The following is a 27,308-nucleotide window of genomic DNA, read 5'->3' on the forward strand; positions in this document are numbered from 1 at the left end:
GCTGTGACAATGAAACGTGTGGTCTACGATTGTGGTATTCATGCATGTAACTAGTCATGATGTAAGACTGCATACAGTAGCTTTGGTTTCCTTGTGCATGTTAAGTACAATGAGTAATCTTTCCTTAATGTGCAAAAAAGATGGCATTGAATTTTGATCAGCTCAAATTACCCTCAAAAAATCTCCATATGTAGCTATAGATGACTAATTTTCCAAATTTAATTCTGGTTAGTGGAATTGGGTGCACTTACTCTGTCATTTGTTTATGGCATGGGATGAGGAAAAATTAACTTTGCCACTCTTGATCACAGTCTCTGATGACTCCACCCTGCCTGGTTTAACTATCTGAATAAGGTATAGTTTTGAAAACGTGCCCTTCGTTTATGAAGGGGCCCAGCATATGGTGTTTTGGCTTTCATTAACGGGGATAGAGTTTAAGAGCTGCAAGGTTTTGCTGCAGCTCTACAAGTCCCTGGTGAGACCACAGTTGGAATGTGGTGTTCACTTCTGGTCGCCCTACTATAGGAAAGATACTGAGGCTTTGGAGAGGGTGCAAAGAAGGTTTACCAGGATGCTGCCTGGACTGCAGGGCTTGCCTTATGAAGAAAGGTTGAATAAGCTCGGACTTTTTTCTCTGGAGAAAAGGAGGAAGAGAGGAGATCTGATTGAGGTGTACAAAATAATGAGTGGAATAGATAGTCAATAGCCAGAGACTTTTCCCCAGGGCAGGATTGAACTGGTATGAGGAGTCATAGTTTGATGATAGTAGGAGGAAGGTATAAAAGGAGATGTCAGAGATAGGTTCTTTATGCAGAGAGTTGTGAATGCATGGAATGTGGTGGTGTGGAAGCAAAGTCATTGGGGACATTTATGCGACTGCTAGACATGCACATGGACTTTTCTATGTTCTATTCATTAATTAAGCAAATAGTTGCCCATGTAAAATATTAACTGTTGTTAGCACCTATGGAACTTTGGCCTATAGTGTACAAAGATTAACTTTTTTGGGTATAAGAAATGGGTAGGTGTTCACCACTCCTATGAAGTAGAGGTTTCCTTTTTAAATCCATGAACAGCTTATGTAATGACTATTACTCCAATTTCTGTTGGTTAATATGATAAATTGAACTTTAATAATATTGAAACATTTACATAATGGAAAAGGATTTTTGGCCATTTCTGAACATTAAAGTAGAAAACAGAAACAATGTACAAGAAAGCACCTTTTTTTTTGTAAAATGTGAAAGTAATGCAGTATTATCTGCTGGAACTAAAAAGCTTAATGTTACTTCGAAAGATTCACAAGGTACCTCTACAGAACTTGAAAAAAATGCTCATGTGAGTCACAAGTTAGTCGATCTAAACTGCATCTGTGGAATAGTACACAGCAAGCAATAATGATGGACATGTGTTCAATTGCCAACTTTTTGTAAAATAAAAAAGCATACTTGCATGAATCACATTACATTTCATTAAATAGAAAAATACATATAGCATGGGACATTTTTTTTAAAATTCCATTGATCATTATTCCATTATTGTAAGCATCACAGATGCTGTGTGGAGGGTGCCTTATGCCATGATGCACTGCACCACAAAGCAAGCTAGACTAGAGAAAATCCCAAAGTAGACCCATTGAAGTGGATTTCTATTTAAACCTCAACAATCAGAACCTGTTCAATAGTGCTTTGATTCATCTTGCAAAATATGATGCCCTTGTAGTAGTAAAAGATACTTTGACAAAGCTTTTTGTTTTGAACTCAACAATTTACAGGAATACCAATTGAAATGGGGGAAAAAAACTATTGTATGAGATGATTGTTGACTGGCTGGTAAGTGGACTTTAATTGGTAGAGGTGGTACCATGGAAATGCACCAGTTTGATGATGACTGACAGTTAACATTCAACCTTGCTTAAGTTTAAAATCAGGCAGTTTGACTCTAAGGCATTGCCCTGAGAAATTATAAAGAAACTACTTGTCACCTATTTTGTTGAGTTGAAACGGTGTAGTGTATGCACACATTTTCTGTCTATAAAGAACAGGGTCCTGTGCATTAATACTTAGCTTCCAGTTTGTTCATCTGCACTACAATGTGGGCCCAACTGAAATCCTAAGTTGGTTTTAAAGTAATTATTCTCAAGTTGTTGTTGTCCAATCACAATCACTTCAGTGTTCTGGAAGCGCAGGTTGATTGGATACGTTCAATATCTTTGATATTATTTGATACAATCCACCAGTCTTTTGGACATATGGCCTATATACCTAGCATCACCCTGGCACTGAAATTCATAAACCACATTATTTATTTGTGATATGGGCTGAACATCTTTTGGCTTGTGTGATACACAGTTGTCAACAATCCTAGAGTCTGTACTACCAAATTACTATTCCAGAAGGTTTTTGTTCTAATTAAACAACAAAAATTACACATATAGTTTGTCTGCACAGAGCTTGTTTTCCCAGATATACTGGGCCAGGTTTGAGGTGCCATGGGCTATGCCTTTTATTCCTTGATGGAGGGAAGCAACATTTCCCTAATTCTTCCCTTACATAGATAACACCCTGGACGACATAGCTGCTGGGGTTATCCTATAGCTCATTTAGCACCAAGTCATTTGGACGTGTTCAGTTGTCCAACCAGACAGGAATATAACCTGTAGTTTACACACAATCTGTACAGTACAAAGATGGTTGTTGAGGGGTTTGCATTTTGCTAATAAATGTCTAAAGATGTATGGACATTAAGATTTAAACATTTCACATTTTTTAATATTTGCACCTGGTTATAGGCAATTTCTTCTTTCTCTCCTAAATCATACTTGATTTGTGGACTGGCGATTAAAAACCAGGTTATGACTTCACTACAGATTTCTCTTTTTAAAAGTATCATGAGTACCAGGAACCTAAAATTAAGCCAACACTGTCATTCATAGTTTTTGTTTGTATACTGGTGTTTCCCCAATTCTCTGATCACAGTTACAGGGTGAATCTTGGACTTCCCTATGTATACAGTTACAAGCCTGTATTTTTTGTTGTTTAGGTAATGCAAATACCTGTTAGTTGAGAGAAGTAGCAGATTCCAAGGTAAGCATTACACTGCCTACCTGTAACTGCAGTCACAAGTCATGGAGTCTGCACTATAATAGGTACGATGATGGGTGTCTGAATCTTAAAGTTTTTATACCTGGAGCTACAGCCTTCTTGCACAGTATATTGGATATACCTAAACTAGAAGCCAAGAATACTGGAAATAACCTGGGCAGTATCGATGTAGAGTAGTAAAATCACTATAGTCCAAGGGGCCATATGGCTGCTTTTTACCTGAAGGTCACCACACTGCAGGAGAGGAGCACAGCTGAGAAGGCAGAATCTTCATGGTATGGTACAGAATTTGAAACCATGCCTATTGGCATCACTGTCACAAATCAACCAGCCATTCAAGCTAAGCTGTGTAGAGAGAAATGGAGTGATGATTTCTGGTTGATAACCTTTCAGGGGTTCTGATTCTCTCTCCACAGATGCTGACTCATGGGTAATTAATGTACTTTGCTATTGCAGTACTAAATTATGAATGCATTTCAGAGATTCTTAAATTATTTAGGAAACTGAAAATTAATGAGGGAGCAGCATTGTGGAACATGTTAATTCAATGAAATATTTTCTAGGCATGATATGGAGGTGCCAGTGTTGGACTGGGGTGGACAAAGTTAAACATCACACAACACCGGATATAGTCCAACAGGTTTATCTGGAAGCATTAGCTTTTGGAAAACTCCTTCATTAGGTAAATCTGAAAGCTAGTGCTTCCAAATAAACTTGTTGAACTATAACCTGGTGTTGTGATTTTCTACTTTCTTGTAGGGTTTTTAGAAGCATTCACTCCCCAGTAACACAGCTTTTAGACAGCAGTCACAATGATAATCATCCTAGGAAATCCTGAGCAGACTGGTTTTAATCTTGTGTATAATTTTTATTTCAAATAAAAGCATAATTCCATTCCTTAGCAGAACTTATTTTTTTTTTAAAAAAAGCATGTATACTAAAAGGTCAGTTATTATAATCTTCTGTTTAAACCTCAGTTAATCAGGGCTGGAATTTTCCTCCACAAAGAATAAGTGTTACCAGCTGCTTTAAAAAAAAAACAACACATGGAAATGTCTGTGACAGGCATACAGTAGTTTAAGGGGAGGTATAGAATTGAAGCCAGCTGCTTTTCCTACAGAGATGTCAAGAAAAATGGTTGAGAGTTAGTCTAATGCACACCCCCAAACATTGACTGCTGGCTGCACAGTGTGGATCCATCTCTCAGATGAGCCTGAATGCTAACTCAATTCTTCTGAAAATGTATGATTTTTCTGCTGGGGAGACAGGATCTTGATGTTCCCACCAGCTGATGCAACTGGGATCTTAATCCTAATCCCAGTTGCTTTGTAGCTTTCTTCAATGCTGCCAATTTGAGTATCCCAAAAACAGTTGAGTTGAAATGCTGCATGATGTATTTATAGACATCCTTTACTGTGCCACTGCATTTTCATCATTCCACGTGGAGCATGGTGATTGACCATTTAATTTGCTTTTTGTGGTGATAGTTAAGCAAGGAATGTTGGTACAAACAACTTATGAATATGAAGATAGCCTCTGCTTAACCTCCCCTCCAAAAGTAGGTACCTCCAAACTCTACTTACTGTACCAATGTAGCTATGATCTATTGGTGCAGGGCTTGAATTCAAATATTGATGAAACCAAGCAAAGCCGACACGTAATGAATCTCTCAATAAAAATGTCTCAGGTCTGTCAGTTACTTGATATTCTTGGATTACCTTATAGCTTGCTGATTTGGAATATATTGATGTAAAACTTATTTAATACGTACAAACCATCCCTAGCTTCCAATTAATAAAAAGTTGATCTGAAAATAAAGATTCCTTGCAGGCAGCAGAGGGAACAGGAAACATTCCATGCCTATTTAGTGTGGACAGGGAGCTGTGAATATGAGATTAAGACCAAGAATGCAAAGCACCAAAAAAGTAGAAAATGAATAGTGAATATTCTTACCCCTTCCCACTCCCCTTCACGCATTAGCTCACAATTAATCTGACCTCCCACCCCAACTTAATCCCCAAACATAGGTGTAAATTTGTAGGCTACTCCTATAAAAAAAACCATCTGAGCATTTTACAAAAGAGGAAGACATGAAGTCTGAGCAGGAGATTAAACACTGTGGGAAATTTTAAATGGTAGCAGTTGGATGAAAGCTACAAAGACTGATTAGATGGAGGAAACAAAGGCAAACAGCAAGCTGTTACAGTAAATTGCCCTATAGATCCATTTGTTACCCTTATATTGAATGTAAATAGCTTCTTTCCAATAGGTTTAATCCAAGTGGTCTAAGAAGCAAAGATAGTCATGAAGGTAGTTTCCCTGACCAATACTGTAAGGCTGACCTCAGTTCAAGAAGTTGCTTTTGAAACACTAGAATTTCTTACAGCTAACATAAGGCAAATGTCAGAGTTTCCCCTCTGTATTGGCACCCGGTGATGCTTACAGAGAATATATAACTTATTGTGATAGAGAAATAATTCTCTATACTCATGGATTAACAATCTCCAGTGAGATTACCACTGGAATAGGGGAGGAGAATCATTTAACATTACCTTTGGAGTAGAAATATTAACATAAAAATGAAAGTGAGGTTCCCATACCCCATTGCAGAGAAAAGAAAAAGCATCAGTTAGCATCAGCAGCAGGTGTCAGGTTGAGATTTGCATTTCTAACTTCCAAGTTCCAGTCCAGGAGCAGGAATTATACCACCATTAGATGAGGATACACTGACAAAAGCATGGATAACAACATGTGTACACTCTTAACTAAACCGAAACTATGCTTTACCATTTAAAATATATACTTAATTGAATATATTGATTGTTTCAGTTCAGTCAGAGTCTCACTGTCAAATGATGGTAACTTAGCTTTTGTTGCAAGTTTGAATTGGACCCCTTCAGAAACAAAAACAGAAAATTATAAACAATTACTACTAAGGCAGCAAGTTAGAAAACCAATTCAAAATAAATTGCTGCATTTGTTTCTCCTCCTCATGCACATGGACTGTTTCAAGGATGCAGTTCCACAGATTGTTGTTTGTTTATTTTCTTGTCCAAGTAGTGGGAGCCTAGGTGGGTAACAATGCTACCTCATCATTGAGTAAGGATGGAGTGTGTTTGCAATCACAACACAGTTCCTCCTTGCCTCACCCCCCACTCCTCTCCCCAGTAATAGAATATCCCAGGGGAAAATCATCCAAAGTCAACTATTGTGAACTAACCACTTCAGTCAACATCATTTTGGTTTGCATAAGCCTTTTTGAGTGCAACTCAGTGCCACATTTTTCCAGGCATTAAATGTTACAGACAGCAATGACAGGCATGCAGGAGACTGGAAGAACACAGCAAGCCAGCTCTGAGGCAGGGCCCAATTTTTTGTTTTTTGGGGGCAATTAGAGTTGGGTTAAGAAAATTAACATTGGATGCTACACACATCTCCACAGCTGGCATTTATATAGCGCCATTTAAAAAAAATCCCAGGCGGTGTATCAAATCCAATGAAAAGTTATCAGCAGAGGGGTTGGATTATTCAAAAATAACTGTTGCCAGCTATAACCAAGTGCTCAAAATCTGTTTCAACTCCAACTAGAAAGCAAAAGCAGATGGCCAATGTACAAGTCAAACTTTCATAATACAAAATATAAACACAGTAGGAAAAATGGGAACTGACAGAGGAAAAAAGGAAATCACAAGCTTCCAGTACATTGATGATGAGAATATGCTCTGGGAAGGACAGCTCCATTCTCCATTCTCCAATCCCCAACAATTGGTGCTATACAGTGATAGAGCCTGCAGACCCATTGTGGGCTCAAAGCCACAGTTTTGAGAGAATGGGCTGATCAGAACAGAACAGTTGTGATAGTTTCTCTCTTCTGAGTATAAAAAAAAGGCTCAAGTTACCATGGTAATCGCAGGCAGGAACGGACTTTCTTCCCTGGTGCAACCATCAACAGTTTCAGGAGGATGGTAAAGAATAAAAACGAGAGAGAGAGAGAGATCAATCGGTCTCTAGGCAACTGTACTATTCAATCTAGTTCTAGAGACAGGACATTAAAGTAGTCAATAATACAAAATGGTCAGATCTACAGTTGGCACAAAACAACCACTGACAAATTTGCCATCTGGTAGCAGGGTGAAAGTCTTTTCTCCAGTAGAAAACAAATGAAAAATTGATGTTTTTCTTCCTTTGTTTCTCAATCATTATGCGGTTTTTCCCTTGTAACTATTTCCCAACAACATTGCCACAGAAAGTGCTTACAGTTATCATGGGAAGTGGCAATGATGATACCTGGTATCAATGCAGAAGAAGCCAGTTGTTGTTGTTTTGTTGATGATGATAATGAATTACATTTCTATAAATTAAAAGCTATAGCTCGACTGGTAAGATTTGGCAGGTGTCTTCCCTGAGATAAATCCAACCTTTTACGACATGCTTGAGCATCGAATGGCTGGCGATCCCATTTGGGTGAGGACTTTGTCCAGCCACTGCAGAGGTCCATTCAGGTGAAGCTCAATCCAGCAGGGAGTACTGGTCACTGTCTGGCGTCTATAGAGATAAAAGACAAGTCATATTAGCCTGGACCTTGTTCCCCATTTCTTCAAAAATATGTTCTATCCCATTCGATAAGGAAGCTTAACTTTGGTACTTAGGAATCAGTTCTCACCAACAAGTCTTGCTTGTATAAAACTCATTACATCTCAATCAAACCAATTATATTGTCATTTATCACTATTTTATATATCGAAACATTGAAAAATTGGTAGACAAGTTACCACATTACTGACCACACTCCAAGTACCTCACTAAGTTTAAAATACTTTTGGTGTTGTAAGGCATGAAAAGGAACATAATGGCAGGCCATTCAGCTCCTAACATGTGCTCTACTATTCTATATGATGATTGATATCCATCTCAAACCACTTTCTCGCACTATGCCCGTACCCAGTCTTTAGAGTGAAGAACATACTCAATGACTAAGTCTCCACACCCATCTAAAGTAGAGAATAACAAGGATGCCCCACCTTCTGTGTGAACAAATTTCTCTTCATCTCAGTCCTAAATAGCCTATTCTTTATTTACAAACTGGGCTCTTGGTTCTAGACTCCTCCAACAACAGCACTATCCTTTCTACATCCACCTTGTCTAACCCTTTAATCATTTTGTAAGTTTCAATGAGATCAACTCTCATTCTTCTGAACTCTGGAAAATACTATATGCAGCACACTTTATAAATGGCATTTTTTTATTCTTTTCAATCCTAATTGAATGAAAAGTATCTTCAACATCCCCAACAATAGAAACTTTAATGATGGCTAAACCACATTATATTCATGTTTTTCAAGTTGCAGTTAGAGGAATGTTATCAGATATTATCTGCCAAAATGAAAAAGTCAAAAATCTCAGTTTGTTGTAGAATCAGGAAAATTGACTGCTATGATTTTAAGCTCCAAAGCAAAGGACTGGAGGGAACAGCTAACAACAGATACTACCAGCAATGTGAGAGCTGGTAAGAGACCCACATTACTTTCCTTTCAGAAAGTCTGCTTTGTTGGCCTTCCAAGACCTACGGCCACAGGTGTGGAAACCTTGCAACACTGTGCTTTCAGTGTGACTCTTTATGTTTAGACATTACCTGTTGAATTATCTTCTGTCTTGGGGCTGCATGACTTTTACTATGAAATTGAATAGGATAGCCACTTTGCTGTGTTCTTTCAAAAAAAATGTAATAAGATGATTAGTATTAAATGGTGCTGCTAGAGACGTCAATATTAGCCAAGACACCAGGTCTTTGAGCAGTCGTGTGGAACTTCACTTTACCTGCTCTTCCCAAAGGATCCCTTACGCCAAAATTGATCAAGGTCTGACGAGGTGTTTGATCCTGTGCTCCCTCCTTTCAATTACACAGTGTCTTGCTCCTTTTGTTTCCAGGAATGAGTTAAGGGAAATTTTTCAATACAACACGAGCTGAAAGTGTTGAGAGATCTGGTGCTCTATTTATGTGACAGTGCTACATACAGCAATACACGTACTACCATTCCTTGATAGTGCAACCATCTTATTTTCCAGACCTGGTCTGACTCAATTTATTGAGTTATGACCTGCACATGTCACACACACATTTCTTTGAGAAGTAGTCAGCCCATTTGCACAAGGCAAAACACTGAATACAAACTGGCAAAATGGTGTGGCCTTGTCCAATGTTGCAGCCAGAATCAGAAGTCAGAGCCAGCTTTACTATCGTCCTCTCACTTGCCCTGGGCCCGCTGTAATGCCTCCCAACATATGTTTCCATGATCAGTTAACTCAGCATGAAATCTGATCTGAAGCGTTCTGGCTTTTACAAGAGCAATCACAAACTAAATCAAATTGTCTTTTACTCAGAAGGTCATCTAAGGTAGCAGCATTAGTAGCAACATGCATTGCTGCACTGTTTCTCACATAGGGAGAGATAGCTCCAGGCACTTTCAAAAGGTAGTGAGTGAGAAAAATTAACACAGAGTAGGGAGAAAATGAAGTTCCACTCCAGAGTTTTGACAGCAGCATTTCAAAGGTAGCAAGGAAATGGGAGGCTGAAAAACAAATTATTACAATGGTTCCAGAGGACGAGAGATTTGGAGACCGGAAAAGTGATCTGAGATGTGGGCAAAGCAACAACGTAGAATCACAGAATCCCTACAGTGTTTTGGCCTATCGAGTCCACACTGACCCTCAGAACAGCATCCCACCCAGATCCATCACTCTATTCTGTTCCTGTATACCCTGCGTTTCCCATGACTAATCCACCTAGCCTGCACATCCCCGTACAGTAAGGGCAATTTAGCATGGCCAATCCACCTAACCTGCACATCTTCGGACTATGGGAGGAAACCAAAGCACCCAGAGGAAATCCATGTAGATACGGGGAAAACGTGCAAACTCCACACAGACAGACAGTCACCCGAACCTGGAATTGAACCTAGGTTCCTGGTGCTGAGGCAGCAGTGCTAACCACTGAGCCACCATGCAAATATTGTTAGGAAAATTCATTATTTTGTTTTTAAAGAAAATGTTTCAATATTAGATTTTAAATTACTGTCTTGCACAGAGGTGACTTCCACTGAACATCCAAATTAGACTTTTAAAAACGCAACTAGAAAGATCAATTTGGGTTAACATGGGACAGAGAAAGGACAAAGCAGAAAACTGGGGCAAACTTCCTCACAGTTAATGATGAATTTACATACAAGATACAAAAAAAATTAATGGATTTTTTTATTTGCCACCACAACACCCCTTCCCAACTTCTCAGTCCTAACAGAGTGTGTGCGTTTGTGTTTGTGTATACATTTAGCATCTGGTTGTGATTATCTAACTGGATGGGAGCCAACACTCTCAAATTTGGCTGTTATTTGAATGTGGGGAGAATCAGCAAAGTCTCTAAACATCTGGTGATTTGGAGGGTGGGTGGGAGTTGCTAATCAGAGGCAAATCAGAGCGGTTGCTGTCCCTCCTGTCTGCTAAACATGAATGTGCAAAAGAAAATATATATCTTGAATTACTGCGCTAATTTGGAGACATTACTGTGCAAAATTACAATTTAATTTAACAGAAGCGGTTCCCCCTTTCCTCAAAAGACTGGCATGAATTTTTTTAAAATGCTGATGAAATTAACATCCTCCAATCGGGTGCGCTGACAGGACGGTGTCACATTTGTGCACATACAGCTTCAAGTCCATCTGTTCCTTTAGGTCAATATTCTGGGCTATTTATTTTAGCAATAACTTGCATTTACAGTGCCTTTATTGTAGTATTACAGCTCAATGCATATCACAGGAGTGGTTATCAAACAACATTTGACACAGTCATTCAAGGAGGTATCAGAATTGGTGATTAAAATTTTGTACATTTTAAAGAAGTGGTGGGGGGGGGGGGGGGGAGAGTGAGAGAGATGGAAAGAATTACATGAGAATTCTACAGCTTAAGGCCTGGGTAATTTGAACCATGGCTGCCAATTGTTTAGGCTCCATTACTGCACAGTGTTGTGTCGATTGAGTGGTTTTGGGTGCATAACAAAATTGTGTGTTGCTGCTACTTTTTTAAAAGATAAATATTTGGATCCTATCTGCTAGTAGTAGCAAAGGTGTCGGTTTATTTGGGGATTTCCACTGTGAAACCTGCCCTGGTAGCATACATTCAACCATTCAGTAAACTATTCCATCCTCAGGAAACTACCACGTAGGTTAAAGATGCAAGCTGTGAAGGCCACCCCTACCACAATAATAGATACAATATAAAGACAGAGAGAAAGTGAGGACTGTAGGTGCTGGAGATCAGAGTTGAAAAGTGTGACGCTAGAAGAGCACAGCAGGTCAGGCAGCAGGAGATTAGACATTGAGGATGAGCTCTACCTCAGGAATGAGGGGGTGGCCCAATGGGGCTGAGAGATAAAATGGGAGAGGGGTGGGGCTGGGGGGCACCAAGGTAGCTCAGAATGCAAGAGGTAGATGAAAGTGGGGGTGAAGGTGATAAGTCAGAGAGGAGGGTGGAGAGAATAGGTGGGAAGGAAGATGGACAGGTCAAGAGGGTGGTGCCAAGCTGAAAGATTGGATCTGGGATGGGGGGGGGGGGGGGGGGGTGGAGAGGGGCGGGAACGGTGGGAGGGAAATGAGAAAACTGGTGAAGTTGACATGGGGCTCTCCAACCCCATGGGATCAAAGGCAGAAGATGAGGTGTTCTTCCTCCAACCGTCAGATGGCTAGAGTTTGGCAGTGTAGGGAGGCCCAGGACTTGCATGTCCTTGGTGAAGTAGAAGAGGAACCTTAAGTGTTTGGCAACAGGGCAATGGGGTTGTTTAGTGCGTGTCCCAGAGATGTTCTCTGAAACGTTCCGCAAGTTGGTATCCTGTCTCTCCAATGTAGAGGAGACCAATTCGGGAATAACAGACAATAGATGATGTGTGTGGAAATACAGGTAAATCTCTGTTGGATGTGGAAGGGTCCTTTGGGGCCTTGGACAGAGATTGGGGCTTGGGGGTTGTGGCTGCAGTTTTTGAACTTTTTCTGGTAGCACGCCCCACCTTCATCTACCTATCCCACTTCCAGCTACCTTTCCCCAGACCACCACCCCGGCACCCTGTCCCCCCATTTATCTCTCAGCCCCCTTGGGCCACCCCCTCAGTCCTGACGAAGAGTTCATGCTCAAAGCGTGGACTCCTGCTCCTCTGATGCTGCCTGACTGGCTGTGCTTCTCCAGCACCACACTTTGACAATTATAAATACAACCTTTTCTAAAAACCTCCAAGCAGTCAGCCATCCCCCAAATGGAACTGGGGTGTAAACACCCCAACTGCTTTCTTCAACAAGCACTGAGACTCCTCCTTGAGCTGCAAGATGTAAAAAAAAACCTAATCACATAACCAACTCCCTCCACTGCCAAAGCCCATTGTTATAAAAAGGCTAAGATACATCGGGCATTGAACATTGTAAACGATACCTGTATTCTGCTCCCCAGCCTTTGACAAAGCTCATTCGGATTGTGCACATCCTGGTCAGCTGGTACACTGCTTCAAAGCCCTGGTTGACTGACTGAGCTAGCAAGGCTGCAAACTCCTGGTTATTAAAAATCTTGAGGTTGCATCCTGTCAAGGGAGAGAGCAAACCCACTGCAGATCAGCATGCACATCACTTGCCAAAAAACTGCCATTTCCCTCCCACAAAATTCCAATCCCCACCACCCTGACTCTAGCACGTACCTCCCTGCCAAGTACTTGTGTTTACCCATTCAAACCTTCTAAACCTTTTGATTAAGTGCCAACTCATAGCTCAGTCCTGGGTGACTGTTATTCCTGTAAGGCACCAAACAAATCCCTTGATTAAATTCCATCCATAGTTTACTCTTAGGGAACCATTATTCTACTCAAAAATCATCTGAATCCAGTCTGCTGGGAATCTGTTACTCAATGACATAAATTGTCAAACCATCTGTCTTTAAATTTAATGTCTGTTAGATTCCCCTGCAGTGTGGAAACAGGCTCTTCGGCCCAACAAGTCCACACCGACCCTCCGAAGAGTAACCCACCCAGACTCATTTCCCTCTGACTAATGCACCTAACACTATGGACAATTTAACACAGCCAATTCACCTAACCTGCGCATCTTTTGGACTGTGGGAGGAAACCCATGCAGACATGGGGAGAACATGCAAAGTCTACACAGACTGTCGCCCAGGGCAGGAATCGAACCTGGGTCCCTGGCACTGTGAGGCAGCACACTGAGCCACCGTGTCTGATCAGTAGTTTGCAACAGATCCATTAGTGAGTGCATCAGAAACCACAAAGTTTACAGTATGTTGTGAATCCAGTCTCATCACAAATTAGGGGGTAATTTGTGTCTTTGAATTACACTTGCACTAATTATTCCCTCTTGATACTCAGGGTGGTTGACCCTGGTTATGCTTTCCAGGTGATCCAACGTCACAGGCGTTTTACAAAGAACAGGCAGCTCTTGTGGCACAACAGACTGTTCCACAGCCGACTGTATGGCTGCCTTAATCAGCGAGCCTCAGTAAGGGCTACATGAACTTGTCAGATCATATTACTAAGCAAGTAGAGATGAATAGATGACGAGGCAATACAATTAATAGAAAGTGCTCCTTTCCCCAGCTTACACCCAAAAGTTTGTTTTCTTATTTAACAGGCAGCACCATATGAGAGCCATTCCATTGTGTTACCTGGCGGGATCTTGCAAACAGTTGCAGGGTGCCACCCGTAACGTTGGTTGCAATTCGGACTCTGGACAAAGATGGCGCTGTCACTCAGGCATTCAGCAAAGACCTCTCCCCCAATGTAGTATAGCCTGACTCCCCTACCTGAAATGGACAGGAGACATAACCATCAGCAGTCAAAAAAAACAAAGACAAAACACACGGCCTTTTTCAGCATTCATCCATGTGAAGCAGTGTGTCCTTAAAGAACCCGGCTGCATCAAACAATATGGCTCTGTTCGCAAACTCAAGCTTGAAAAAACTATAATCATTAAGCATTTGGAAAGCACCAGAAAGGAATCAAAATGAGATAAGAAATAAAAACACTTATGCTGCCTGCAATTTTTAAAACAAAAATTAAGTCTTTAATGTGCCAAAATGCAGGCCTTGAACTGCTGGAATGCCCTAAGTTGGAGCATACATGTTATCTTGTTCTAAGGTAGGTAAATTCTATTTGCCCCACAGTCAGTACCTTAAATATATACTTGAAATGGGGTCAAAGTCTCTATGTTGGAGTCAGAATCTCTCCGAAACTTGTGAGTTCATCAGACCACAACCTGATGCATCAGGTGGCAACCCAGTCATTTTCATGTGAATGGACCATGCTATTGTATGTTACATACTGCATGTAAAAATCGCAAGCAGAGAAACTGACCGATGTTTGAGCATGTTGATTTAATGGATGGACCTCACTATTACAACAAATGTTGGGATGCTACAACTCCACAGCTACTGCAGAAAATGCCAGTGTATCCCATAATCAGATGAACTGCAAAGTGGAAAATTTGCAGTAATAGGGAAAGTTGAGGAACAGAGGAAGAGGTATTAAGTACTACCTGGCCATTCCCCAAGTCCAAGACAGGTAGAACTTGTCACTTTTAATAATCAACTTTATGCCTTGGCCTCATGATGTTTCAGCTACAGAATTCAAATTCTGATCATCACTAATTGATCAGCGCTGGTGAATGTGTGTTTAACGGGAAAGTTTAGTCAATTAACCTGTACAACAAATTGAAATTAAATACTGCAGATGCTGGAAATGTGAAATAAAAGTTAAATGTTGGAGAAAGTGAGCAAATCTGGCAGCATCTATGGAAAAAGAAACAGTTAATGTTTTGAGTTCAGTACAACTCTTCAGAGTGCTGATGGACTAGAAACATTAACTCAGTTTCTCTCTCCACAGATGCAGACCTGCTGAGTTTCTCAGCACTTTGCATTTATTAATTGTACAAAAGCATAACTTTGTGCTTTGCAACATTATAAAACAGGAAAGCTTATGAAGAATTCTCTGCCTGTCTTCAGGAGGAATTCTGCACACTACAAAATACTTCCTCCCAGGTTGTCTCCACTCAGCACTTGTAAAATTACAAGATTTTTAAAAAATCACGACGAATGTTCTTTGTTCTATGTTCTATGAATGCTGGCCAGAGCAAAGGTCTCTTCCCTTAATGGAACTTAGTGAAACAATCCCATGTTTAAAAATTAGACTAGACTGGTTCCTGCAGTTGACTTTAACAAGGTGACAAGCAGAAAAACTGAGCTTGCATTTACATATTAAATAGCGAGCCAGTCTGTTTGTGGAGATGTTGGTTAATGAAGAATGTTGGTGAGGAATCCAGAAAACTCACTGTCCTTGTTCAAATATTGACTGAGAAAATTTATTTTCATTTGGACATATGTGGACATTGCTGCCCAGGCTGACATTTATTGCCCATCATTAGTTGCCTTGAAAATATAGTGGTGGGCCACCCTGTTGAACCACTGAAAGCAATTTGGTTCAGCTAAGCGGCTTGCTCGGCCACAACAAACAACTGTACAGAATCAGTGGTGCCGGTGTGAAACAACAACATCACAATCATAAACACTGCCTTTAAATGTAGTCAAATACCCTAAGGCTCTTCACAGAAGCATTATCAAGTTCAAAAGTATCTCAAAGAGAACAGAGGGCAAAGATAGATTTTGGGGGTGAGGGGTTGGAATAACACAACATGGGAGTTAAACAGCTGAAGGCACAGCAACCGACGATATCACTATACACAGAAGCCAGAACTGGGAGATGCACAGATATCTCAGAAGGGCAATTGTGCTGGAGGAGAAAGACATTTTAAAATGGAGAGATGGCTTAACCAGTAGCCAAAGTAGGTCAGCAAACAGTGGGCAAACACTAAGTACCGATATTTTCTACATCTCACTGTTAGTCAGAGAACAGCTTCCACTATGAAAATCTCAGTGATATTCCAGTTGCTATCATACTGGCAGATATAGAATAGTGGCAGCAATCCTTCAGAAAAATGGAATCTGCAATGCTGTTTGTGCTCTTAGCCTTCTCCACCCACCTACCTGGCTCTTGCAGGGAGATATACCCATGTATTCTAGTGCCCTCCCCTCACCCTACCACCTCAGCCACTAGGTCATTTTTTTAAAATGTACAGCTCTGGATAGCTAGTGCCAGGCTGCTAACAATTGAATTCATCGCAGCTGACTGCAGCCTCAACTAACACAACATTTAGGTTTCTGGTGATCACATTATGCAAATCCTTCAGGAGCAGGAATGTTGGTTGATTGTATTGGCTTTCAGATCTTAAAGTGGAAATATGATGGGTTCATTCTAGCGAGCCTATTGAATGAAATCTCTGGTTACTCAAAACAAACTGACAATTAAACCTGGGACTGAGCCATGCATTTACCCACTGAGCTCTTGGAGTGGAACCCACTAGATTCATCTCTACATTATAGGTCATCGAGTCATAGAGATATACAGCACAGAAACACACCCTTCGGTTCAACTCGTCCATGCCGACCAGATATCCTAACCTAATATAGTCCCATTCGCTAGCACTTGGCCCATATCCCTCTAAATCCTTCCTATTCATATACCTATCCAGATGCCTTTTAAATGTTGTAAATGTACCAGCCTCGACCACTTCCTCTGATAGCTCATTTCCATACACGTACCACCCTCTGTTTGGAAAAGTTGCCCCTCAGGTCCCTTTTAAATTTTTCCCCTCTCACCCTAAACCTATGCTATCTAGTTCTGGACTCCCCCATCCCAGGGAAAAGACCATGTCCATTTATCCTATCCACGCCCCTCATGATTTTATAAGTTCACCCCTCAGCTGCCAATGCCTATTCAGGAAAACAGCCCCAGTGTATCCAACCTCTCCCTACAAGGACAAATCCTCCAACCTGGCAACATCCTTGTAAATCTTTTCTGAACCCTTTCAAGTTTCTCAACATCCTTCTGTCTTTCATTGTAAGAATGATCATTTCAGCAGGTTATGTCTTGTTTAACTAGCGCTAACCACATAAATGTTGGCAGAATATGGTGGTAACGAATATGATGCAAAGCAGGAAGAATCCATGGGAGGTGACCTCCCTTTGCTCCAACTACAATTATCATGAGTTTGGCCAGAGGCACTGCCTTACTTTACCATGGAGCAGAAGAACAAGATTCTTCAAATGAGGAACCTCACTCTGATGACTCATGGGATCAAAGTCAGGATTTGATAACAATTTATAGTCTCAGAACGGTATTGGTGCAAAGCTGAAACCATCGAAAGTGAAGTGTGAATCCACCCTACAGCATTTCCAAGGCAACACATAAGAGTGTGTTACAAGTACAACCCACATTCATACAACTACAATCTAGCAAAACATTCCATGGAGAATGCATGACCTCTTCTACCATGATCCCAATGGTGACTGACAGTTTTTTGACCTATATCTGTTCCAGCTCTATGAACCTTTGAAATCCTTATGGTCTTCCAGTTCTGGTCTCCTGTGAGTGACCGATTTTAATCACTCACCGTTGGTGGCTGTGGCCCTTGTAGGGGTGTAATCAGTCAAAATCTGACACCGAGTTGTACAAGGGGATATGAGGGACAGGTGATCAAAAGTCTGATTAAAGATATGGGTTTTACAGGAAGACTTAAAAGAAGGAATGAAAGATAGATAGAGGTGAAGATGTTTAGGGAGAGAATTGCAGAGCTTTGAGTTGATTATGTTCAAGACACAGCCACTACTGGTGGCAAGAAAAGCAATCAGGAATGTTCAGAGGTCAGAACTGGAGGAGCACAGTAATCTCAGGAAGGCTGTAGGATGGAGACAGTTACAGAGATAATATGGTGTGATGTCACAGAGTTGAATTAAACAACAGGTTGAGCATTTTTAAATCCCAGTGGTGCTGGAGCAAAAGCTAATACAAGTCATTAAGCTCAGGGGGTAATGGGCCATTGGGACTTGGTGCAGTCAGAATACAGACAGCAGAGTTTTGGGATGAGCTCAAATTGATGTAAGTAGGTGGGAGTGATGGTTGGTCAAGGGTATGCTAGAATGAGGCATAGTCAATGTGCAACATCTAGGTGTCGAGACATTATTCTAAGTGTATGAGGAAGAGGAATCACAATAGCAGTATGGTGTATTACCAATGTGCCTTCTTGTCAGCTCCACTGCTGCATTCCTGTTCACATTCGACAGCAGCCCTAAGCAGAAGCGTTCAGAGTTTGATGGGTCAGTAAAACCGTCAACAGTGAGAGAAGGCTGTGAAGCGTGGAAAGTCTCTCCCACTCGCTGGTTCAGTTCATAGTAAGCGATGGAGCACCAGAAAGCTGGCTCACAGTAGGTGACTGGCTGCAGGTCTGCAAAAGAGAAGAACAAAATAAAGGATTGTACAATGAGAGGCTACACTTGCTGGTTTTCTCCTTCCAAGCCCATTTGTTGTAACTCTACCAAATGTCTTGATGGCCCCATCGATTGCACTATGATTCTCACTATCACTAGGACTCTCTTTCAACATCAGGAAGCTGGAACACAAATAGCACAAGATCTCAAAGTATCACTATCAGATTATTTTGAAGTAGACCATTCATCCCATCCAGTCTGCACTACAGACTTTAAATCCACAAGTTATCCAGACCAATTCCATTCTCCCTTCCACTTAGCACTATTCCTATTTAGTGCAGTCAACAAATTCCCTTTCTCAGGAGTGGGCATTGATTAATGGAAGAAAGTTATACATTTGCACAACTCTTTGAAGACTTTTTTATCCCCCTCAATTACTCCTTTAATAACATTTCACGATCACTTTAAATTTACGACTGTTCCTTACTGATCGTAGTGAACAATCCCAATGGACACTCCCTTTAACGCTCCTCAGTACCATCTGCTGCATTGAAAACATAGAAGGCGCTAGAAGCAGAGTGGTCAGCTTGTGTGCAGCAAGATCCCACAAACAATGAAATAATTCACAAATTCACCTGTTTAATTAAGCTAGTCTGGGGTTAAATATTGTCTACGGCATTGGAGAATTCTCCTGTTCATCTTCAAAAGTGTGCTCATGGGACGTTTGACACTTAAAATATCCATTTGCTAACTCATTCCACACTCCAACCACCCAGCTATACACACACACACACACACACAAAAAAGGAACTCTTCCTCACTTACACATCTTGCACTAAATTCTCTTGTACACCATCTGACACACCTCACTCACTCTCTTACACCCAGTTATACACCCACACAGACACCCTCCTAAAGACATGCGCCTGAAAATGTGTTGCTGGAAAAGCGCAGGTCAGGCAGCATCCAAGGAGCAGGAGAATCGACATTTCGGGCATGAGCCCTTCTTTCGGGCTCATGCCCGAAACATCGATTCTCCTGCTCCTTGGATGCTGCCTGACCTGCTGTGCTTTTCCAGCAACACATTTTCAGCTCTGATCTTCAGCATCTGCAGTCCACACTTTCTCCTATAGACATGCACCTTTCCACACTTCTCACTCTCACACCTCTCAATCTTGCTCCCTCAGACACCTCTCCATCTCCCTCATACACACAGACACCACAATTCAATGAACAGCTGTTCTCTGTTGCAGAACAACTTCCCAGCAGAACAGGTGATCCCCATTTAAAGGTAAAAGCTCTTAATTCCAGAACAAAGGATGCCTTCCTACAAACTCTCCCTCCATATCGCCTCTTCAGAAAGCACAGATTGTCACTGACGTACAGTTGGGCAGGCCAACAATATCTTGAAGATGAACTACCTTCCTAACAGCACTGTGGCTGCTTCTACACCAAATGCACTATTGCAGCTCATCACCACTTTCTCAAGGGCAATTAAGGAGGGGTATTAAACACTGGCACAGCATCAATGAAGCCCATAGCAATGAGAGAAAATTTTAAAAAGACTACTTTTTGCCCATTAGGACAAGGAACTGAGCTTGGCAGTAGTGGGGGTAGGGGTAGCAAACACAAGAGTCAGGAGCACATTCACACTCTCACAATCCCACACTTGTTTGCGCACACTCACCCAATGTCAACAAATATGTTGTCCGACAGCATTCAGAAGCAGTAAACCCAGCTGATATTTAAACCCCATCACACAGAGTCACCAGTTTCTGAATAAAGAAAATTTGAGGTATGTTGTTACTGAATTTGGAGGTGCCGGTGTTGGACTGGAATGGACAAAGTTAAAAATCACACAACACCAGGTTATAGTCCAACAGGTTTATTTGGAGGCACTAGCTTTCAGAGCACTGCTTCTTCATCAGGTGGTTGTGGGTGAAGGAGCAGTGCTTCGAAAGCTAGTGCTTCCAAATAATCCTGTTGGACTATAACCTGGTGTTGTGTGATTTTTAACATTGTTACTGAAGGTGGCATGGTGGCTCAGTGGTTAGCACTGCTGTTTACAGCACCAGGGACGCAGGTTTGATTTCACCACTAGCAGCTGTGTTGCGTTTGCATGTCCTCCCCACCTTTGCGTGGGTTTCCTCTGGATGCTCCGGTTTCCTCCCACAGTCCAAAAATTCGCAGGTTAGGTGGATTGGCCATGTTAAATTGCCCAGCTAGGGATGTGTAGGCTAGGTGGATTAGCCATGGGATGTGCAGGGCTACAGACAGAGTACAGGGAGGAGCAGGTCTGAGTGGGATGCTCTTCGGAGGGTCAGTGTGGACTCAATGGGCCAAATGGCCTGCTTCCACACTGTAGGGATTCAATGATATACCACCAACTCTCTAGCAATGATGGACTGCAGTGTTGCAGTACAAGCTATAAATGGTAACGAAGAATTGTAGTTGCAAGTTACAAACAGGAAATGTAGTATTTCTGCCTAGCTTACTGAGTCATCACAGTTCATTACCATATTTCCTGTTTACGTTTTAAACATATACTGGATTCAGTTTTAGCACACACATGCATTCTATTTTGTGTTCTCAACCTGCCTCTCCATTCCATACTATCCCAGAGCAGCCATTCTTTAGATGGATAGCGAGCTTCGAGGGCCATGCTCAATCCTGTAAGTCTATCCCAGTGACAGCCTCAGGATACTGATCAGGAGTTCCTCAATAAAACCAGATTATAATAGGACACAAGCATCATTGGCAAGGTCATGCATTTATACCTCATCCCTCATTGCCTTCAAGACGTTGGAGGTAAGCTGTTTTCTTGAACCACTGCAGTTAGGTACATGGGTACATTGGTACCCCTCATTGCTCTTTTCGCTTGCAGTGATTTGATATAGCTGAGTGAAATGCTGGACCATCTAACAGGGCTGTGGGACTGCAATCACATGTAGGGCAGAGCCACTAAGTACGGCAGATTTCCTCCCCTGAAGGAGGATAGTGAAACAGATGGGTTTTTACAACTCATGATTGAGGATACTAGCAGTTTATTCCAGATTAACAAATTCATTATATTTTAAATTCACCCAGCGGCCATGATAGTATTTAAATGGCACTCTGGAGGATTACTTAAAGCCTCTGGATTACTGGGTTAGTAACATTACCACTGTTCTACCATCTCCCTCTTATCTCCACTGGGACCAGCAGAACGACTGCCTGAGTGACTGCCTGAGTGACCTCAGCTCCACAGCAAAGGCTCGTGAGTTTGTAGCAAGCCTGAGATTGAAGGACAGCAGGAATGAGGAGGTCCAAATAGGAAACCGAATTCAACAAAAGAGAGTGGTAGTCTATTTCAAACGGAACTGTATTAATGTGTTGACAGCCAGATAACAAGGGATGTGCTTGAATCAAATAGAAATAACAACCACAAATACAATAAACGTTCGGCATGACATATTATTTATCAGGAGTAACAGCTAATGGGGACTGAGTGACAGGGTCTCAGGAGAACACCCAGGCTGCAAATGGTATTTCTAATACATCTGAACAATTTTGGAATACTTTTAAAATTTCTGATCCTCAGGCCCTCTCCCCACAAACAATCTCAGATCAGTTCAGTTAAATATCTGAACATTTAGCATCTCCACCCCACAAGGCACAGTGGGAAAATGGCATTTTCCATGGTAGCTTACAACTCTAAAAACTTTCCTGACAGCTAGCTCCAAAAAGTCAGACATCTAGTTCCAAGTGGAGTTCAGGTTAATCTGCTTTGCCCCACACTGCCCCCCTCTCTGATTCGCTGGGTGCCCATCTCACATGTCACGCAATTGCAATATTTCTACTCACTACGGCAAGGGCACCATCTCCAGAATCCCCAGTGAACACAGATTGTTTCAAGTTGCTATACCTGCTCTTGGGAGACCCAGAGTACGAAGAGTACCCCATATGCTATAAAGCTATCATATCAGATCAATTACATTCCTGCTCAGCCCAAAGTTAGACCATAACTGTTTCATCTGTTCCTCAAACCCTTAGGTCATGGAAATGAGAACAATATCAGCCCTAACCTCTGTTCTCTCTCCAGTATTTGGGCATCGAAGTGGAAAGCTAAGATCTTACAATATTGGATTCTATGCTCATCCAACCAGTTGATTCGAGTGCAGTCAAGGACAGGTAAGATCCTCTAATCCACACAACCATAGTTACCAGATTTCTGTAAAATCTCATTCTTCACTACACCCAAAATTTGGTAATCTCCTGGAAGAGACAAAAATCCAACTAAAACAAAAATCTACAAAAATATATTCGTGTCAAAAACACATGAGTGATAAATACTACAGAGATACCAAATAATAATCACCCTCCGTGAGGGAGAATCCAACCATCTCCCCTTGATATTCAATGGCATAACTACTGTTGAACCCCCCATTATCAACTTCCTGGGGGTTATCATTGACCAGAAACTAAACTGAACCAGCATTTAAAATATTGTGGCTACAAAGGCAGGTCAGAAATTGGTCAGTCACTTCTGAACTCCTAAAAGCCTTTTTACAAGGTACAAGTCAGGAATGTAGTGGAATACTCCCCACTTGCCCAGATGACTGCAGCTCCAGCAACACTAAAGTTTGCCACCATCCATGACAAAGCTGTCCACTAGAATGGCCTCTAACATTTATTTCCTTTACCACTGATGCACTACGGCAGCAATTCACCAAGGTTCTTACGACAGTACATTCCAAACCTGTCACCTCAACCACCTACAGACACCAGGGCAGCAGACATATGGAAACATCACCACCTGAAAAGGTCCCCTTCAAGTCACACAGTACCTTGACTTGGAACTCTATCAATGCTCCTCACTGTCACTTGGTCAAGATGCCAGAACTTCCTCTCTAACCATTTGCTGAACACCACCTTTTTCAGGGCAATTATGAATGGGCAATAAATGTTGGCCTAGCCAGTGACACACACAGAGTTAATTAACATAAAGCCAGCATTGGTTGTCCACCCCTCATTGAGGGCGCGAAGACACCTTCTTGAACAGCTGTAGTCTGAGTGATGTCAAAACACCACAATGTTGTCAGGTAGGGTGTACCACGGGGTTTGACAATGTCCATCAGTCTCACTAGGGAACCATCCAATTCAAGCGGCTCTTCTCCAAGTGCAACACAAAGACAGCGAATGTTTGCAAGCAGAGGGCAACAATAGAGCTGGATCCTGTCCTACCAAACATCTACAAACATGTACTTTCCGGGCTGGATCAGCATATAGCAATGCCAAGTCCATGGACAGCAACCAACTCAATAAAGTCCAACAATCAAGCTGGAGTTCATGCTCATCTGTAAAGTTACTGGGACAGCAACTCAATCGAGGAACCTCCAAACTACACACTGCTCTTTGCTGACATTGTGGAGTTTGAAATAGGAATTTCCCCATGTCAAAATGCATTATACCTTTAACTCAAATGTCAATTAAACAGACTTGGTGCATTTACATTGCTGGAAGCAACAGTTCTCAGACAACGTGCCCTGCCCAGAAGCGGTTGGTAAAATACAGGGCTGCCTTGAAACGTCTCCCTTCAGCCGCTGCTGTTCAACATCAAACAACGGTCTCTTGTTCACCGTGGGACGATGCACTGTAGCAGCATTGAGTCATGACAGGCAAACAAAGCTTAAACTGTAGGCCAGCTGCCAAAGTAAACTCTGTGACCCGGACGTGAACTTCCAACCTCTCTCGATTTTCTGGTCACTTGAAAAACACCAACTCTCAGGCATACCCTGTCAACTCATCCTGATATGAGCAGATGAAATGCACTACAAGTTTGTGCCAAGGCCACAGCTTCCAACTTCAGTCTCTGTTAAACTGGGCACTGTCAGACAAGACAGTGTTTGTGTTGCACAATTAGAAAGATAGAAGAAATAAAGACTGACTTGTATTTCCATGCCACTTTTCAAAACCACGGGTAGAAGAAAACGTTGTACAGATTCTGATGTGTTTTCGGAAGTGTAATTTGAGCAACGTGATCAAATTTGTACAGAGAAAGTTCCTTCTAGATCCTAACGGAGGTTTGAGGTGTCAACTGAGAGATAAATTTTGAAAGATCACTCCTACTCATCTTTAAGTAGAGCTGCTGAATATTTAAGCTTCAACTGAGTGGGTGGATGGAGTTTCATTTAAATAACTCATCCAAAAGACAGCACCTCAGACAGCGTACACTCCCACATTATTGCACTGGAGAACATAATTCAGGCTGATGCTCTCAGTATTTGAAATTGAAGTTGTTCTTAATATTCTATCTCAAAGTGAGAGAACTACTAACTGTGTCATAGCTCAGGGTTAAGCAGTTAAAGGCAAGGCCACCAATGATGGAAAAAAGAAAATTGGGATTCCATAAGAAGTCTTAACTGGAGAAGTGCAGAGGTTTCAGAGCATTATCTCAGAAAAAAGGAGGGGCAAGTCCATGGCCTGAAAGGTGAGAATCTTAATACAAGGTGTTGCCAGATTGGGATCAAGTGTAGGTCGGAAAGCAAAGAGGTGATGAGTCAATGGGACTTGGTACAAGATATGATCAATGGGTTTAGACTTCAAAGGAGGAAGGAACAAAAATGGAAAAAAAATGTTCGTACCAAGATAGTGAAGTTGAATAGAAATATAATACCTTTGGCAACAGCACTGGATTTGACACTGCAGAGTTTTATTAAATTAAACACACACTTCCTTTGGAGAAAGTGTGGACTGCAAATGCTGGAGATCAGAGTAGAGAGTGTGGTGCTGGAAAAGCACAGCAGATCAGGCAGTATCCAAGGAACAGGACAATTGGCGTTTTGGGCATAAGCCCTTCGTCAGGAATGAGGCTTGAGGGCCAAGGGGGCTGAGAGATAAATTGGGGGGATGGGCCTGGGGGGTAGGTAGCTGGGAATGTGAAAGGTAGATGAATTCACACTTCAGGATAAATTCAGTAAGGCTGCATTCCTATAAGCCACCTCTCTGTTCAAGCTGTGGAGAAAATCGATAGTAGTTTGAAGAGCTAAGTGTTTTCTCTTTGTTCTGCAAAGCAATATCTGCATCAGTCCAGGAGGACAAAGACCAAAAGCTGTCCTTCAGATCTAATCTCGGTGTGACACTGTCTAGAGCACACAAACAAGCATTTAGCCCAAATGATCTGTGCTGATGATGCTTCACATGAACTTTCGTTCACTCTTCATCTCACCAAATCACTATATCGTCCTACTCATTCCTACTTTCAACTTTCTCTTAAATTCATCAACGTTTTTCACCTTACTAACATTCTATTGTAGTAAGTTCCACATTCTTTTCAGTCTCTTTGTAAAGTATCTTCGCCTGATTGCATTATGAGCAACTGTGCTTTTTTGGATTTCCCCACCCATACAAATATTTTCACTACATCTATCATGTCAGACCAGGAAAACTTAATCCTTTAATCATTACGTGTTGGATTGATGAGCCTGAGGCCGATTGAGTTACAGGAGAACTTACCCAAGTTACTGTGCGTGGGCGACAAAGGGTTTGGAGATAAATCAGCTGCAGAACCTAAAGGGAGACATAGCAACAGTAAAAATCAATGCTAGCGGGCAACTGATTGCCTAAAAATACCGTTTCAGTTGATTTGCAGTATCGGAAATGCAATCTTTGTCTTTGGAAAGGCAATCTATAAGAGTGATTGGCTTTATTGACTATTATTTCATATTTACATATTTAATTCTGAAATTGAAAATAATGCCAGTGATTCAAATGTATGTAATATGCAAACAGTATTTTCATATTCAAGGGATTGATTAATATTATTGCTTTAGCCTGCTATCTTAGTCACCACCTTAGTCCTCTGGCTATCACTTTTCTCTAGAAATGTTAATCATCCTTGCTCCCACTTTCTTCAATATTGATTGATCGCCTACACTATGGCTGATCATTACCTTCTGCAATAAAATAAACTAGTTCCATTCAATTATGAATCATCACTCAATTGAGGAAATAACCACTAGCAACTAAGGAGTGGGTTGTGTATCATTTCCATGTATTTGCTTATCTTAAAACCTTTTTAGAAAAAGGATATGATCATTATACTTTATTCTTTAATGGGTTGTGGTTATCCCTGGCAAGCCAACATTGGTTGCCCATTTCTATTTGCTGCTGGACGAAGAAGCTTGCTCAGCCATCTCAGACAGCAATGAAGAGTCAGCCATATTACTATGGGTCTGGAGTCACATGCAAGCTTCACTTGATTAGGGAAGGATATCTCCTGCCTTAAGAAAAGTAGTGACCCAGATAGGTCATTATGACAATCAATAATTTCACAATCTCAGTACCAGAGATCAGCTTTCATTGCCAGACTTTTTAATTAATTAAATTTAAATTCCACATGGTATGGTACAGTAGAATTTGAATGTGTTTCTTTGCGAGAATGAGCCTGGCCCTCTGGATTGATGGTCAACAATATTACAATGTATCACAGCCCCGTGTCACAAAATATATCAATCTTAATACACTGGTTGAGATTTAAAATCAGCTAGCATCCCCTCACTCCAATTTCACAACTAGTGAGGGTCCATTATTGAGCTGGGGTGGAGGGTAGGTTAGTCAGTATTCCCCTTCCATTACAGTATGACAATTGGGCTTTTGCAGCCTCAATTCTGGACAAAGCTGCAGCACCCTCCCACGTGGTCAATCTTAGTGAAGTAGCATAGAACGGTCTCCACCTTAACAACCAATGCCCTCTGGGGTCAAACCTGCATAACTGTCCTGCAGTAATGTTCCCTGTGGGCTGGATGGGTGTGCAGCGATCTGAACATACCACGGTGCGCAAGAAACAGGACACATACAACAATG

General features: G+C 41.5%; 1 protein-coding gene across 3 annotated transcripts in view; it reads right to left on the reverse strand.

The window, feature by feature from the left end:
* Nucleotides 1-1,114: 1,114 nt before the first annotated feature.
* The window catches only part of smad3b (SMAD family member 3b), a 134,108-nt gene continuing 107,914 nt past the window's right edge, over nucleotides 1,115-27,308 (reverse strand). For all 3 annotated transcript variants that reach the window (XM_072565283.1, XM_072565282.1, XM_072565284.1), the window contains 5 exons: nucleotides 25,959-26,012; nucleotides 18,269-18,481; nucleotides 13,812-13,949; nucleotides 12,576-12,720; nucleotides 1,115-7,649 (listed from right to left, as the gene is read on the reverse strand). In XM_072565283.1, coding sequence (XP_072421384.1) covers nucleotides 7,526-7,649; nucleotides 12,576-12,720; nucleotides 13,812-13,949; nucleotides 18,269-18,481; nucleotides 25,959-26,012 — 674 coding nt within the window. In that variant the 3' untranslated portion in view covers nucleotides 1,115-7,525. The remainder of the gene's footprint in view (nucleotides 7,650-12,575; nucleotides 12,721-13,811; nucleotides 13,950-18,268; nucleotides 18,482-25,958; nucleotides 26,013-27,308) is intronic.

The sequence above is a fragment of the Chiloscyllium punctatum genome, chromosome 48 (genome assembly GCF_047496795.1).
Source record: "Chiloscyllium punctatum isolate Juve2018m chromosome 48, sChiPun1.3, whole genome shotgun sequence".
NCBI classification, from domain to species: Eukaryota; Metazoa; Chordata; class Chondrichthyes; order Orectolobiformes; family Hemiscylliidae; genus Chiloscyllium; species Chiloscyllium punctatum.